This window comes from Marmota marmota, unplaced genomic scaffold, assembly GCF_001458135.2.
Source record: "Marmota marmota marmota unplaced genomic scaffold, marMar, whole genome shotgun sequence".
NCBI lineage: Eukaryota > Metazoa > Chordata > Mammalia > Rodentia > Sciuridae > Marmota > Marmota marmota.
Genome location: NW_025999943.1, coordinates 11,006,465 through 11,024,426, shown reverse-complemented (window position 1 = coordinate 11,024,426; position 17,962 = coordinate 11,006,465). Strand labels below are relative to the sequence as shown.

Below are 17,962 nucleotides of genomic sequence, written 5' to 3'. Positions count from 1 at the left end.
TTTTTTTTTTTTTTTTTTTTTTTTTTTTTTGGTATGTACCTAGGAGTGAAATTGATGGGATATATATTAATTCATGTATGAGTTTTTTGAACAATTGTTGAAGTGTTTTCCCACAGTATGTATTCATGAATAAGCCCTCTGGTTTCTAGACCTCCAGCTCTTGTTAACCTCCTCCCCTGACTTAGTTTCATGCTGATCCCTGATTTTACTTTATCATTCTGTATCATGTTTTTGTTTTCATTCATCTTGAAGTATTTCCTCATTTCCTTTGTGATTTCTTCTCTGGTCCATTTTTTTTTTTAAGAGTTTGTTGTTTAATTTCCATGTTTTTGTGAGTTTTCTGGTTTTTTTTCCCCTGCTATTCCATTGTGATTTGAGAAGATGCCCAGTATCATTTTGTTCCTTTTAAACTTATGAGGACTTGTTTTGTGGGTAACATATGGTCTATTCTGGTGAATGTACCATGTGCACTTTTTTGGGGGAGGGTACTGGGGATTGAACCCAGGAGAATTTAACAATTTAGCCACATCCCCAGCCCATTTAAATATTTTATTTAGAGACAGGGTCTTGCTGAGTTGCTTATGGCCTTGCTAAATTACTGAGGCTGGCTTTGAATGCGTGATCCTCCTTCCTCAGCCTCCTGAGCTGTTGGGATTACAGGTGTGCGCAACCACGCCCGGCCCATGTGCACTTTTTGAAGAATGTGTATTTTGCTATTGTAGAGTGCTAAATATATGTCTGTTGTTCAAATCCTATTTCCTTACTGATCTTCTGCCTGGTTGTTTATCTACTATTGAAAGTGTATATTGATCTGGGTGTTGTGGTGCACATTTATAATCCCAGTGACTCAGGAGGCCGAGGCAGGAGGATCCAGAGTTCAAAACCAGCCTCTGCAATTTAGGGAGGCCCTAAGCAACTCAGTGTAAACCTTGTCTCTAAATAAAATACAAAATAGGGATGGAGCTGTGCTCAGTGGTTAAGTGCCCCTGAGTTTACTCCCTGATACCAAAAAAAAAGTGGCATATTGGAATCTCCAATTATTTTCATAAAATTGTCATTTCTCCTTTTAATTTTGCTTCCATGTATTTTCAGGCTCAATTGTTAGGTGAATGTATGTCTAAAATTGTTCTAAAATCTTTGTCTAAAATTGTCTAAAATCTTCTTGCTGGAATGAATCTTTTATCAACATATAGTGTTCTTTGTCTCCTATCGTTTTTTTAGTTTAAACTTTGTTTTGTCTAGTGTTCTCATTTAGTTAATATTTGCATATAACATCCTTTTCATCTTTTATATTTTCAACTTCTTTGGCTTTAAAGTGAATCTCTTGAAGACAGTATATGAATATAACATTTTTTTTTTTTAAATTCAGTGTGCCATCTCTGTTTTATATAGGGGAGAATTTGCTCTATTTACATTTTGCTAAATATTGATAAGGATTTAGCTGTGTCTCTTTTTTTTTAATGTCATACTTCTCGTTGCCTCTTACTGTCTTCTTGTGTTAATTTTTTGTTGTTGTTATACCATCATGGTTCCCCTTCTGTGTCTTAAAATTATTTTCTTTAGTGGTTATCATGGGGATTAAAATGATTGTCTTAAACTTATAACAGTATATGTCTTAAATTTATAACAGTATGTTACAAATAATACCAATTGTATTTGAATAGTATGTACTGCTACACATTTCTTCTTTATTATTGTCACAGATTATATGTTGTGTTCATTAACATAAATTTATAATTTTTTTGTCTTTGCTTTTTAAGTCATTTAGGGGAAAAAAAATTATAACCTGAAGGACACTAAAGCTGGCTTTTTAGTTGATCTCTGTAGTTACCTTCACTTGTATCCTTTATTTCTTTTTATAGTATTGAGTTATTATCTGTTATGTTTTTCCTTTTTTGTCGGGGAGTGGGAGTACTGGGAATTGAACCCAGAATTTTGAGGATGCTAGCAAGCACTCTACTACTGATCTACATCCCCATCCCTTTTTATTTTGAGACAGGGTCTCACTAAATTGCCTAGGTTGGCCTGGAACTTGTTCACTTAATGCCTCAGCCTCCTGAGTATCTGGGATTACAGGCATGTGCCACCAGTGCATTTTCTTTTTTTGCTTGGAAGCCTCTCTCTAGTATTTTATATTGGGCAGATCTGTAGGAAATGAACTTCCTCAACTTTTGCTCATCTGGAAATGTCTTAATTTCTCCTTATTTTTGCAGATGATTATTATTATTATTTTGCTTGATATAGAATTCTTGGTTTGACAGACTTTCTTGTTTGTGATTACTGGAATTTCTCTTCTGTTATTGCTGTGAAGAAGTGGTGACCTGATTTCTGTAAGTGTCTGGATGAGAAAATAAAAATTAATAAATGGATCAAGTCTCAGTAGTAAGTCTTCTGGTGCCACAGGAGAAGTTATTGCTGTCCAGAGAGGTAAAACCAAGAGAAATATCTTCTCTTGACTAATCCAAATGCATAGTACACAAATTTTGGTAAAAGGTTCTCACTGCTAACAGTGGGTCTCACTACATTGCTTAGGGCCTCACTAAGTTGTTGCCTGAGGCTGGCCTTAAACTTGGAATCCTCCTGATTCAGCCTCTGGAGTTGCTGGAATTATAGGTATACATAACTGTGCTGGGCTTAATGATGATTTTCTTAAAAGATTTCTTCCCTCTATTATTATCATTTTCACTTAGTTGAGTTTTTCTGTTTATTTCATCCCATATGTTGTCATTGTGAATATATCTTTCATGTTTTTTTTCTATTAAGTAATCCTTGGTTGTGTGTTGATAACTAAGAGTGGATATCTAGGGACTGGGGATATAGCTCAGTTGGTAGAGTGCTTGCCTTGAATGCACAAGGCCCTGAGTTCAATCCCTAGCACCATATACACACACACAAACACACACACAAGAATGGGTATCTACAAGTAGTTTGGATATGCTGAGCCTTAGTTAGACTATTATTATACTCCTTTGTGGATGATCTCCGTGTTTTTTTTTTTGTTTGTTTGTTTGTTTGTTTGGCAGTTCCCATTATTGGTATCTTGAGGTCTTTGTTAAATAGAAATCATATTATTTCCCGGAAAAGAGTAGGAAACTACTAGAAGTAGTTTCCTCTGTGAATATATGTGTGGCTAGGGTTTTAGGTAGGAGTTAGTTCAGAGCATCAGCACTAAGTATAGGTTCAATTTATACCCCATATTTATAGGAAGTTAAGTACTAAACTATATATTTGAAATTGTCTTGTTCAAAGTTAGTCTTGTACTTTTCCACATGATTAAATGTCTAGACTTATTTGAATGGGGTAGGAATCTAGTTACCTGTTTTTCTAGTAGCTTTTGCTCAGTTCTGTTAGTTTAGCTTTCTTAGGTATACACATCTCCTTTGCAAAGAAAATGCGGCTGGTTTCTGAACCTATTCAGGATTCTTTTTTGAGCTATTGCCTCATTCCTCTGAAAATTGTTATGTCAGTTTTGATACTGGAGAAGTGAATGTTAACTGTAAGTTCAGTTTATTTGTAATTGGGTCATTTAAGAACTTTTGTTAGTGTAGATCCAGGATTTATCTTTTTCAGGCCTTTGAAATCATTTACAACCATCCTTCTGTGCTTTCTCCCTTTCAAAATTTAGGCTCCTGAATTCTCTCTCTCTCTTTTTTAATCTTATAGTAAGTAAGTTTAGTTTGGTTGTTCAGTAAGTCTAGTTGGCTTTGGATGGAACCAATTTTATATTCAGTTGACCATTCTGTTAATTTTTACATATTAATTTTTTATATAATTAATATTAAACTATTTCATTAGTTTCCCAGGAAATTCTTTTAGATCCTTGAGACAAAGAATCTTAATTTTCACATAATGATGTTTTTCCTTTCAAAATTTTATATTACTCTCCTTTTTGAGTATTTGCATTTGCAAGTACCTCCAGAATAGTGCTGTATGGTAATAATAAAAGAAAGTCTTTGGGCTGGGCTGTATAGTTAAGTGGTAGAGAACTTGCCCAGCATGTACAAAGGCCCTGGGTTCTATCCCCAGCACTTAAAAAAAAGACAAGGATATTCTTTTGTTTTTGTGGATTTGTGGTTTGTGTGGATCAAACCTAGCACCATACTAGTCAAGTGCTCTGCCACTGTGCTGCATCACTAGCCCTTTTTGTTTTTACTAAGTTACCCAGGCTGGCCTTGAACTTGAGATCCTCCTGCCTAAGCCTCCTGAGTAGCTGAGATTATTGGCATGTGCCACCACATCTGTCATCTTTTTCTTGAGTTTAATAATAATGCTTTTAGTATTTCCCATTAAATTTGGTATATTCTGGTTTACTAGTTATATATAAGTCTATTCCTACCTTTTTAAGGAATTTTTATTCTTATTAGGAGGGCTAATAAAGGTGTATAAAAATAGAATTTTTAAACTGGGTGCGCTGGCCTACTATAATCCTAGTGGCGCTCCGGAGGCTGAAGCAGGAGGATCTCAAGTTCAAAGTCAGCCTCAGCAAAAGTCAGATGTTAAGGAACTCGTGAGACCTTGTCTCTAAATAAAATACAAACTAGGGCTGGGGATGTGGCTCAGTGATTAAGTGCCCCTGATCAATCCCTGATACCTGCGCCCCCCAAAGTTAAACTAAAATCATAGAGACCCGAACTCTAATATAGTGCCGCAAACATATTGAATAATACTCTTTGCTATACAGAAGAATTCACCTTAGCTTCGTTTGTAATTCTTTTATGGTACCAACAAAGCTTTCAGATAGGCTGTGAGAAAGTGATTAATAAATGTTAAGCACTTTGAAGTACTTTCTTTGTGATTTTTGTCTTTGAAGGTTCGTAAGCTTTTATCAACAAGTGTTCAGATTTTCTTTTTATAAATATGTCAGTATTTCTGTTTTAACCCTTACCTTTTTGTTGTTGTATCATGAGAACAATTTTGTGTTAATTGATTCTCATTGAAGCAAAATAAAGAACAAGTAAAACTTTGAAAGCACGATGATGATGAAATATTATAAAGAAACTAAAAATTAATTGGACAGTTACTGAAATTCTGAGGTACAGGCAAAAGTTGCCTGGTAATTATCAGGAGATAAGTGATTGTTTAGGAGTGTGCTAAGTGGCTTTCACATTCAGTTATCTCTTTGAGTTCTAAGAACAGCCCTGTAAACCATTCTTCCCTCCTGTGGAGAAAATTAAAGCTCAGAGAAGTGATTTGCTCAATGTTAAGTAGGTAATTAGAATTGAATTGAGGTAGAAAAGTGGCTAAGGGCTGGGGAGGTAACTCAGAGTGCTTGCCTAGCATGCTGAAGATCCTGAGTTTGATATCTAGCACCACAAGAAAGAAAAGTGACTAAATATAGTAGATTCTGTGTGGTTAATGATGGTCAACTTTTAATTGGACTGTTGTTTTAGGACATACTCTCAATGACATTTAGCAGTGACTAGATTTATTTGCAGTCAAGATTTGATTTTCCTTTCAGAGTTATGTTTTTTGTTTTGTTTTATATTTTTTTAAGTTAGATGGACATGATACCTTTGTTTTATTTATTTATTTTTATGTGGTGCTGAGGATTGGAACCCAGTGCCTCACATGTGTGAGGCAAGCACTTTCCAAAGAGCTACAACTCCAGCCCAGTTATGTTGTTTTGAGTATATAATTGTAGAGAATTAACTGTTTGGTAAGGAAAGATCTATTCTGTGTCTCTGTTGTGAGGAGACTAAACTCTCCTAGTAGCCACCAGAGGGTAACATTAGGTCAGTTATAACTTTTCTGTTCCAGAAATTGGTTTATTATGTTTCAGGCATGCTGAAACACAGAAAGGATTGAAGGATCCAGATAACTTACACAATAAAAGCCTACATATCATAATATTTGTAGATTTAGGCTAAGTCTCAGTTTTCTGAAAATGCTGTGTTGGTCAAGATACTTCCTGCCTTATGAAGTGAATGTCAACTACAAGTTTATTATTTTTTAAAACTCTCTTTTTGGCTAGGTCCGTTGGGCTTGATATTTCTTCCTTTTGAAGCCTGTGTGGTTTGAATATTGATTTGGTTATTGTTTCATTGAGTGGCTACATCTTTTAAATTTAAAAGAGCTGCATTATTGGCTTATATTATTGTTCAATACTTAATTGCATGTTGTGACAATTTAAATCCTGAGCTCTATTCTTCCTGGCTGTGGTCTTGGGGAGCTTTCTTCACTTTTGAGAACTTTTATTTTTTTTTGGGGGGGTGGGTACCAGAGATTGAACCCAGGGGTACTTAACCCCTGAGCCACATCCCCAGCCCTTTCTGTATTTTATTTAGAGACAGGGTCTCACCAAGTTGCTTAGGGCCTTGCTAAATTGCTGAGTCTGCTTTGAATTCACATTCCTCCTTCCTCAGCCTCCTGAGCTACTGGGATTATAGGTGTTCACCATCACGCTTGGCTCAGTAACCTATTTTAAGCAATAGATTATGTTGGCTATGTTTCCTGCTACAGTAAAATGCAAACATTTATTTTAGAATTCTATGTTTTGTTTTTGGTGCCAGGAATTGAACCCAAGGGTGCTTAACCTCTGAGCCACATACCCAGCTCCTGACCTTTTTTTTTTTTTGAGACAGGGCCTTGCTAAGTTGCTGAAGCTGGCCTCAAACTTGGTGAACCTACTTCCTCAGCCTCCTGAGCTGTTAGGATTAGAGGGGCGTGCCACCACACCTGAGTGCCCCCACATCTGCCATGTTTTCTGAGGCCAGGGATATTTACTTGTTTTATTTACCAGCTTTTCCCCAGGTACCTAAAACAGTCTGATACATAATAGGTGCTCTGTAAATCTGTTGAATGTAATTATGAATCAGCTTGTTTGCTGTGGTGAATTGTTCTTTGCTTATTTCTGTGCCTCCTTTTGTCTTTTTCCCCTCCTAGTTTTTTTTTTTTTTTTTTTTTGGTACCAGAGGCATTTAACCATTTAACCACTGAGCCACATCTCCAACCCTTTTTTGTATTTTATTTAGAGACAGGGTCTCACTTGAGTTGATTAGTGCTTCCCTTTTGCTGGGACTGGCTTTGAATTCAATATCCTCCGGTCTCAGCCTCCCCAGCCACTGGGATTACAGGCGTGTGCCCAGTTCCCCTCCCCTCCTAGTTAGTTGTAGCAACATTGGCTTTACTCTTGTTAGTTATCTTTCTCTTACTATAACAAGTACTGAGATAAATCAATTTCAAAAGAGAAGAAGTTTTCTTTTGGCTCATGGTTTTGGAGGTTTCAGTCCATGGTCGGACCATTTTTTTGGGGGGGGCGTCCATGATGAATGAGGCATATCATGGTGGGAAAGTGGAGCAGAGGAAGCTGCTCACTTCTTGGTGCCTGAGAGGTGAAAAAAGAGCAAGGAAGGGCCTGTATTCTAGCGTCTCCTTCAAGGGTGTACCCCATTGACTTTAATAGGCTCCTTTTTTTTTAAAAGGTTCCACCACCTCCCAATAGTGCTAGGGACTGGGGACCAAGGCTTCAACACATGGGCCCCCAATGACTTTAATAGGCTCCATTTTTCTAAAGGTTCCACCACCTCCTAATAGTACTAGGGACTGGGGACCAAGGCTTTAACACATGGGCTTTGGGGGGCATTCAATATCCGAACAATAGCAATTTTTTTTGCTTGAATCGGGCAACCTTATTCTCTTTTCATCTTGCAGGAACTTTTTTTTTTTTTGCCTGGTTTTCCCATAGTTCGATTCTTCTTGCTATTTCAGATTTCACTGTAAATGTCATTTGCTTAAAGAGTTGTTTCTCTGATCATCAAACTTCTGTTATCATTTTGCTTTTAAAAATTTTAAATTTAGCGTCAATCCCCAGCATTATTAGAAAAGAAAAAAGGTTGCTTAAAAATTTGTGATAAATTATGTGGTCCATAAAGTAGGAAAAATGCTATGACATTTAGTTAACAATTTTTAATACCTCGTCATCTATTAGTCAGAAATTTCAAATTTTCAGAAAGATTGTTCTGTGCAGTTACATGGGAGCTAAGGAATACAAGAAAAAGGAATTAAAAGAAGATGATGAGATAAGGGAAGTGAGGAATTAGATCATATTTTATTCATTGGATAAATGGGATAGATGTGTATTGAAGGATTATTTTTATTGTTAGTTTTTGGTTGTTTTCCCGGTCTAATTTGTGGAATGATTTACCTACATTTTCAGTAATAAGTTGATATAGAGTAAATGTGTACCCTGGAAAGGAGATAGTAGTGGTAGGACTTAACACATGGTTACAGAAAATTAGATAGTTTGTTTTGTTTTCCTGTAGAAGTTGACACGTAAGCTATATGAAATGGCTAATTGAGAAGATCACAGAATGGATCATTCTGTGAGCATTTTCACTTATAAAGAAGATAAGCTAGGGGCTGGGGTTGTGACTCAGTGGTAGAGCACTCACCTAGCATGGGTGAAGCACTGGGTTCGGTCCTCAGCACCACATAAAGATAAATAAATAAAAGTATTGTTTGAAAAAAAAAAGAAGATAAATCAGGTGTGGTGGTGCATGCCTATAATCCCAACTACTTGGTAGGCTGAGGCAAAGGATCAAATATTCAAGGCCAGCCTTGTCAATTTAGTGAGACCTTGTCCCCAAATTTAAAAAGGGCTGGATATAGTAATAGAGTCCTCTTGGGTTCAGTCCCCAAACTGAGGCTGGCGGGGGGTGGGGGGAGGGCAAGTACCTTTAAAAAATGGTTTTAGAGCCAGATGTGGTGGGCACTCCTGTAATCCCAGGCAGCTCAGGAAGCTCAGGCAGGAGGATTGGGAGTTCAAAGCTAGACTGAGCAAAAGTGATGCTCTAAGCAATTCAGTGAGACCCTGTCTCTAAAATACAAAATAGGGCTGAGGATGTGTTTCAGTGGTGGAAGTGCTTTCAAGTTCAATCCCCAGTACTTCCTTCCCACCAAAACAAAGAAAAAAAAAAAAGATTTCCTGCTGGGCATGGTGACACTCTCCTGTAATCCCAATGGGGAGAGCCTCAGCAATTTAGTGAGACTCTGTTTCAAAATTAAATCTAAAAAAGGGCTGGGAATGTGGCTCAGTGGTTAAATGCCCCCTGTATTCAATCCTTGGTACCCTACCCCAAAAAGAGGGATGTAGCTCATTGTTAAAGTACCCCTGGGTTCACCTCAGTAATTCCTCTGCCCCCCACCAAAAAATTGGTTTTAGTTTAATAACTAAGGTCACAGTCTGATGTTTTTATTATTTTTCCAACAGGTTCTTTGGCATGGACACAAGTTCAGTGGGAGCATTAGAACTGACTGAGCAGACTCCTGTTTTATTGGGAAGTACGGCCATGGCAACTGGTCTCACAAATGTAGGAAATTCATTTAGTGGTCCACCCAATCCTTTAGTGTCTAGATCTAATAAATTTCAAAACTCATCAGTGGAAGACGACGATGATGTTGTTTTTATTGAACCTGTACAACCTCCCCCACCTTCTGCACCAGTGGTAACTGATCAAAGAAACATAACATTTACTTCATCAAAAAATGAAGAATTACAAGGAAATGATTCCAAAATTATTTCTTCCTCAAAAGAGTTGGCTTCTCAGAAGGGAAGTGTAAGTGAGACAATTGTCATCGATGACGAAGAGGACATGGAAACAAATCAAGGGCAAGAAAAAAATTCCTCCAATTTTATAGAACGGAGACCTTCTGAGACTAAAAATAGAACCAATGATGTGGATTTCTCTACTTCCAGTTTTTCAAGAAGTAAGGTAAATTCAGGAATGGGTAATAGTGGTATCACCACAGAACCTGACTCTGAAATTCAGATTGCTAATGTTACCACCTTAGAAACAGGTGTAAGCTCTGTGAATGATGGCCAATTAGAAAATACTGACGGGAGAGATATGAACTTAATGATTACACATGTAACATCACTGCAGAATACCAACTTGGGAGATGTCTCTAACGGACTGCAGACAAGTAATTTTGGTGTTAATATACAAACATACACCCCATCTTTAACTTCACAGACCAAGACTGGAGTAGGACCTTTTAATCCTGGTAGAATGAATGTGGCAGGAGATGTATTTCAGAATGGAGAATCTGCAACTCATCATAATCCTGGTAAGCAGTGAGTGATATTCTACCTCATGTAAATGAATTCAAAGTTTTGTCTAATTTTTTTTTATTATTGTAATTGGTACTACCTTGTTTAGATTCTTCATGTAAAATATGTTAATTCTGTTCTTTTAAGTTTGAAATTTTAACTAATAAGAGTTGTAAAACCATGTTAAGTATTTTTTTGCAGATTAGAAAATTAATCAGTGATTTATGCTTAAAAGATTATAATACCCTTTGCCTTTGGCATCTTAATATGTATTATTTGCTAGAAACTTTGTTATGTATTGTTTGCTAATAATTTTTACTAATGACTTAATATGTAAAATTAGGCAACAGAAGGATTAATAACACCCTTAAAGAACAATTGTGTGATAAGTTGCATTTAGATTTGGTTCTATTTTCTCTGTGTTTTTATTATTCATGTTTTTTAAAGATTTGGCTAAAGTTTTATTTCCTGTCTTAACTTTTGGAGAAAGTCAAACACATATCCTCCTCCTCATTAATTTTTTTAAACCATTGTTAGGGGCTATTGATTGCACATATTTATACAACTTGATTAGTCCTTATATTTATTTTTGACTGCCTAATTTTAACTTTAATTAGCATTTTGCTAATTATTTTCATTTTTGAAGGCTGGCAGATTTTTTTGTTGTTGATACCAGAAATTGAACTTAGGGGTGTTTTACCACTGAGCCACATCTCCAGCCCTTTTTTATTTTATTTAAAGGCAGGGTCTTGTTAAGTTGCTTAGGGCCTTGCTAAGTTGCTGAGATTGGCTTTGAACTTGTGATCCAACTGCCTCAGCCTCCCAGTAGTTACAGGTGTGTGCAACCATGCCCAGCAAGAATATTCTTATACATGTATCTTGGGATATTTCTTTCTTTAGGAATATTGTTGGGTAAAAGGGACCAATATCATCATAAGGATTGTATTCATGGGTTGGGGTTGTGGCTCAGACATAGAGTACTTGCCTGGCATGTGTGAGGCACTGGGTTCTATCCTCAGCACCACTAAATAAATAAATAAATACATAAACAAATAAATAAAATAAAGGTATTGTGTCCATCTACAACTAAAATTATGTTTAAAAGAAAAATAGAATTGTGTTCCTATTTACTCAAACTCATTTTTTCTTTCTCCCTTGGTACCAGGGATTGAACCCAGGGATGCTTTACTATTGACCACATCCCTAGCCCTTTTTATTTTTTATTTAGAGATAGGGTCTCAATAAGTTGCTTAGAGCCTCACTAAGTTGCTGAGGTGACTTTGAACCTCAGCCTCCTGAGCCTCTGGGATTACAGGTGTGCGCCACTGTGCCCAGCATTGCTCAAACTCTTATATAAGGAAATACTCATGAGAAAAATGTATACAAATATATTTCTTGCTCTTGCATTTATAGGCTGTTTTTATTCCTAATAGAGAATAATAAATTAAGAGTTATAAAATCTTTGCTATTTGTACTGATTCTTGGACAAATTGTGACTTGGACAAATTTATCTGCTATTCCCTTTTGTCTCTGTGTGGAATGGAGGGGTTAGACAAAGATTATGTTCCTTCTTTTTTAAAAATTGTTTTTTATTGCTGGAGGAGGTGAAAATGTGAAAGTAGGGGAGATGTAAAGGCTAAAATGTAGATAAAGGAAGCCATTTTATTATTTATACAGGGCTTACAGCTAAACTGAAAAAACCGAAAATGCCATTTTTTCCAAAATCAAGGGAGTAGATACCCTTAAGTTTAAGTAAACTTTTTAAGGTATGTATTAAAAGATAAGCGTGCAAAATTCCAGCATGCACTAAAGCGTAATTTTTGATTGAAGGCCTTGATTTCTCTGTAAACATGGAATTCCCCGTTCTTTTATTGCTTGTTTTTCTTCTGTTGATGAGTACTTTTGCCTGTTTGTTAAAATTAGTCAGTTACCTTGATTGTAGCAAGATAGTCTTGGGATTCCAGAATGTACTTGTTTACTCTGAATAAAAGTGGTTTTTTTTTTTTTTTGGAGGGTTGTTGTAGACTTAAAATCTGAATGGCAGTGTGTAGTCGCTTGAAACTATTAGGTTGATGGAATGGGTTGGAGTGTCTTCAAGCTCTTTTTATGTTTGTATTTCTTATGAAAGTACAGCTTGTATGTATGTATGGAAGTTCAAAATTCAGAAAGAATGAGAAGGGAAGAATTTGAGAGATCAAAATAGTAGCAATTAGAATTGATAGCTTAACATTTTCGAACTGAAGATAGGTTATAGTATTGGTTGTGTTATGACAGGGATTTGGAACAGGACCTAGTGTGGCAAGCTGGAGACTTCCTTCAGAGTACTAAAGAAGGTTAGCACGAAAGAGAAAATTGAATGATTTTTAATGAATTGACTAATTCATTCATCTAGTATTATTAGTTGCACATAACTCAGTTCTCTGTTGAACCTTTGTAGTTGTAATTTGTTGTTGGATTGGTCATTATACATAAGCTTAACTCCAAAATTTCTGTGTTCATCCTCTAACTTCTGAGATTTTGTGGTATATTTAGAGGTCATGAAACTAAATGTGTGGCAAAACTGTTCTTATAAAGATGTTTGGAAACTGGGTGTGTTGGTGCATAGTTGTAATCCCAGCACTTGGAAGGCTGAGGTGGATTGCTTGGGGCCAGGCGATCAAGTCAAGGCCTGCCCCCATCTCAAAAGAAATGTTTGAAAATAATTATATAAGCCTTGTCAGACCTGTGTTTCATTTGTTAAAGGTCCTGTTTGATTAAAATTTCATTATATTTTCTTTATTTAAAGTAACATTCCACAAATACATGAATACTTCCTTCCTAATAACTAATGAATATTTGTTTTAGTGCTTCCTCTATGCTGGTCATTATGCTTTATTTCATGTATTATCTCTTTTACTATTTACCATTTGTATGAGGTTGGTACCATTTCCATTTTAGAGAAGAGTGAGACACATAATTTAACTAGCATCACAATTTTACAAGTAATGGAGCTGGAATATGAACTAGTCTTTTGTAAATGACAAAAATTATTATATTTTTTAGCATTTACATCATGTTTTGAAATATGTGTACATTGTGGAGTGGTGAAGTTGAACTAATTAAAGAACATGTTACCTAACATACTTTGTTGTTGTTGAAACACTTAAAATTACTAGCAGTTTTCAAGAATACTAAGCATTGTTCATAAGAGTCAGACTTGATGGTTGCTTCATTAACATTTAAACTTGTATACAATAGGAAGTCAAAACTATTTTTCTGATGTAAATTTCAATATGTATAAACACCTATTTTATTAATCATCCTTGTGCATTTTGTTTTTCAGATTCTTGGATCTCCCAGTCAGCATCATTTCCCCGTAATCAGAAACAACCAGGGGTGGATTCTTTATCACCAGTGGCCTCACTTCCTAAACAGATTTTTCAGCCTTCTGCCCAGCAGCAACCCACTAAACCAGTTAAAGTTACTTGTGCAAACTGCAAAAAACCTTTACAGAAGGGACAGACAGCTTATCAACGAAAAGGATCAGCTCATCTCTTTTGTTCTACTACCTGCCTTTCTTCCTTCTCCCACAAGCCTGCTCCAAAGAAACTCTGTGTTATGTGTAAAAAGTAAGGTTTATCTTTCAGCACAATTCCATGTGGTTGAATATTGATGGTGTAAAATTTTAAGAAAATTTTCAGTGAGTCTTGAAGGTGAATTGCTATGTTTTAAGAATTGGTAAGCTACTTTGAATCTTAAATCAAGCTCAGATTTGTAACAGCTTTGGAAATTTCTCCATCAAGCCCAGGTGGCTTATAAATACAGTTTATTACTTGGACTCCTGGAATTTGTAAACATACATGGTTATTTACATTATTTTGAAATTTTTGTGTGTTTGGTTTTGTGGTACTGGGGATCAAACCTAGGGCCTCACACAGGCTAAGTAAGTACTCTGCCACTGAATACATTATTAATTATAAGAATTTAGCTCCTTTTGGCAGATAAAAATGTTAAGCAAGCTGTTGTGCAGTGGTGCATGTCTATAATCCCAGTGAAGCTGAGGCAGGATGATCAAAATTTCAAGTCCAATCGTAGCAACTTAGTGAGGCCCTAAGCAATTTAATGAAATCCTGTCTCAAAAAACAAAAGGGCTAGGGATATGGCTTATTGGTAAAGTACCTCTGGATTTAATCCCCAGTACCCCGCTCCCCCCGCCCCCCAAAAAATAAGCTAAACGTGTGAACAGTTCTGTATTAAAATGGGTCAAATTTTATAGTATATTTAGATTGAGATTAATAAAAATCTATAAACCTTTGGGTTTTATATGTGTTTCTTTTGAACACATTAATCATCATAGTTTTTGGATTCAGGTACTAGATTTTTGTTAGCTTAGGAAAGACAGGATCCTCTCCTCCCTTTTTAAACTAGCTTTACTAATTAAAGATAACTGTAATATGGTATATTATATACAAGGTAAAGCCACATTGACATTTCTTAGTGCAGCCTAAGACTGTGATACTATTTTTAGATCTTGGAACTCTGGAAAAGGGTTCAGTGCTCAGTACATGTTTAATAACTTCAAATATGGAAACAATTAATTTATAGTTTTTATATTTCTTTATAGTAGTAGGTTTAAATACTACAGTGGAGGGTTTTGGAATTCAGATTTTCCTCCTTTTAAAGGAAGGTTCATCGATAATGTTATTTCCTAATATTTCTAATTGCAGTGGGAGAGCTATGTAGAATGGTGGATAACATTATTTGGAGAATGGGGTTGTGCCTTTAAGCAAAAAAGATTGCAGTTACTTCTCTTGAATATATGTCATATTCCTGTCTCATGTTTTCTACTTACCCATGGGAGGATAATTCAATAAGTATATATAAACTTAAGTCTCAATAAATTAGTCCTTGACATTAATTCCATGAAATTAATAGCCACTTTTATATTTCCAATATCTAAATGCCTTGCTACTAAATTTGGAGAAAATTGCACAGTAGCAAGAATTTAATAGTATAAGATGTTTTCACTTTTCAAATTTTATTGCCAAGAATTTATAAGTAGTAAAAGTGATTTCCTGGATACAAAAGTTGTTTGATTTCTGTGATTCAATCTATGGAAATGAAAACATCAGTTTTCTAATGGAATTTGACTTTAAGTTGTACCTTTTATTTTTCAGAGATATAACTACGATGAAAGGAACCATTGTTGCTCAAGTAGATTCAAGTGAGTCCTTCCAGGAATTCTGTAGTACATCTTGTTTGTCTCTTTATGAAGACAAACAGAATCCTACTAAAGGAACTCTAAATAAATCAAGATGTACAATCTGTGGTAAACTAACAGAGGTTTGTATTTTTATACTTTATACTTTAGCTGGGACTATTTTAAACTCCAGTAGCTATTATATAGCTTTTAAAAAATCAACTGTATATTTCCTTGAGATTGAGTATATTATCTAAGAATCCCATTCTTCAATAAGGTGCTGACTTTGGAAAAATTATGTTACTTGCCTATTTTTTTTCCTGAGGTTGGGAGCAGTCACAGACAAAAATAAGTATTGTGGTTGATTATTTTGTTTTGGTCTAGTAACATGTTTAGTTAAACAAATTGTCTGACTATACAGGAAAGACAGTAAATACTTTTGCTGGGAAGTGAAAATGGAAGAATATTTTCTGTGTTTTGATACTGGTCTCACTATTGCCCACGCTGGTCTTGAGCTTGAGCTCAGGGAATCCTCCAACTCAGACTCCTAAATAACTGGGATTAAAGTATGTGCCCTCTTCCCCAACTGGAAGGAAATATTTTTTCGTAAATTAATATTGTTAATTATGATACTAAATAAAAAGAAAACTGTGGATACATTTCTCATTTGAATTATTCATAATAATTGGTTCTCTCTCTCCTCCCTTTTTTAGAGCAATTCTTTTGGAGTCACTTGAAATTTCCTACTATGTTTGTTAGTATCAACACTATCCAATCTTGGTTATTTTCTGTTATTTTAATATACGTCTAGAAAAGTTTATAGTGATGTTACTGGTGGGATTTCTCTTCTTCAGTGCTATATATGTGTTCTTGGGCATGTAAAAATAGTTTTAAAGAAATGCATTTTATTTTTCCTTTTCCCCAAACAAGCCTTATTGGGTCATCTTTTTTTTCTGTTGGATCATCTTATTATTTAGTTACTTGAACAAGAGTATGCTTTTTGGGGGCAGGGAAGGGTACTAGGGATTGAACTCAGAGGCATTCCACCACTGAGCCACATCCTCAGCCCTATTTTGTATTTTATTTAGAGACAGAGTCTCACTGAGTTGCTTAGTGCCTCACCAAGGCTGAGGCTGGCTTTGAACTTTTGATCTTCCCGTTTCAGGCCTCCTGTGTCCCTGGGATTACAGGCATGTGCCACTGTGCCTGCCTACGAGTTTTTTTTTTTTTTTTTGAGGAAGAAGAAATTTTTATTTGGCATTCACAGTTTTCAGAGACCTCCGTCTGCTAAAAACATTCAACATGAGGACTATAGGCAACAAAACTGTACTGTATTTGTAATTCCTGCTAAATTAATACATTTTAGTTGCTCTTGCCACACAAACACAAACAAAATGGATGATAATGTAAGATAAGGGACATACTAATTTGCTGCACTACAGTCATCATTTTATTGGCACTTAATTGTGGCCTGAGCATAGTGAATCCCTTCTAAAGAGTACCATAGAGAATTGGGAGTTGGGGGGTGCAAATTAAATTTTCAGGGTAGGAACCTGACAAACATTGCTCCAGGAACATGACCAAGGTTTACGAGTTTGTTTTTTAAAATTCTGTTTATTGTTTTTCTTTCAGATTCGCCATGAAGTTAGCTTTAAAAATATGACTCATAAACTGTGCAGTGACCACTGCTTTAATAGATACAGAATGGCCAATGGTCTAATAATGAATTGCTGTGAACAGTGTGGAGAATATTTGCCCAGTAAAGGTGCTGGAAATAATGTTCTGGTGATTGATGGTCAGCAGAAAAGATTTTGCTGTCAAAGTTGTGTCAGTGAATACAAACAGGTAATTCATATACTATTAAAAATTGGGTATTCATTGTAATGTATTGAAAGTGCTATAGTGTTGTTACATTTGTTAACCAGATATATCTTGGAATCTCACTTAATTCCACTATTGTGTCATCATGATGACAGTCTGCCTCAAATTGATGCCAAAAATACAAATAGATTATTATAAATAAACTTATGATTTTATTTATAATGGTAAATGTTAGTATGATTACTCTTCTTTAAAAAAAAGTTTTTTTGGCTGTCAGTAGACTTTTATCTAACTATCTATCTATCTATCTATCTATCTATCTATCTATCTATCTATCTGTCTGCATGTGGTGCTGAGAGTTGAACCAGTGCCTCAAACATGCAGGCAAGCCCTCTACCATTGAGCTACAACTCCAGTCAGCAGTATGATTACTCTTTTTAAATTTTTTGCAGTACTGGTGATTGAACCCAGGGTAGTACTGTGCTACAGCCCCAGCTATGTTAGTTTTTATTTTGACACAGGGTCTCAACATATTGCCCAGGCTGGCCTGGAACTTGGTATACTCCTGCTTCAGTCTTCTGAGAACCTATAATTACAGGGTGTACTATCATGCCGGGTTTCTCTTTTGAATTTCTTTTGTGGAGTTGGAAAGAGGTTAGAAGTATGAATTTTGAAATTGTTAAAGCTTATCGTAGGAATGATTATCTTGTTTTTACTTGAATATTAAAGTCTTTAGTTTATTTTTGAATTTGTATGTGTATATGTATGTGTGTGGGGGGGGGTTAAAAGTAAAATGTACATAAAAAGATATACTCCAGAGAAATTTAGATTTCAGTTTTATTTTCTCCTCTTGGTTCCTGTGCTTCTTTTCTAAATATTTTTAATTTTAATGTTATGTTTCTTACTTTTTTAAA

The 17,962-nt window shown here is 35.6% G+C and overlaps 1 protein-coding gene across 4 annotated transcripts in view; it reads left to right on the top strand.

Annotated features, from left to right (window-relative positions):
• Positions 1-17,962, top strand: part of Zmym2 (zinc finger MYM-type containing 2) — a 74,858-nt gene that overhangs the window by 15,547 nt on the left and 41,349 nt on the right. For 2 of the 4 annotated variants that reach the window (XM_048801438.1, XM_015499351.2), the window contains 5 exons: positions 9,209-9,710; positions 9,972-10,065; positions 13,371-13,656; positions 15,205-15,370; positions 16,860-17,072. In XM_048801438.1, coding sequence (XP_048657395.1) covers positions 9,219-9,710; positions 9,972-10,065; positions 13,371-13,656; positions 15,205-15,370; positions 16,860-17,072 — 1,251 coding nt within the window. In that variant the 5' untranslated portion in view covers positions 9,209-9,218. Of the gene's footprint in view, positions 1-9,208; positions 10,066-13,370; positions 13,657-15,204; positions 15,371-16,859; positions 17,073-17,962 lie in introns of all 4 variants that reach the window. The other 2 variants (XM_015499350.2, XM_015499348.2) reach the window with 1 other exon arrangement.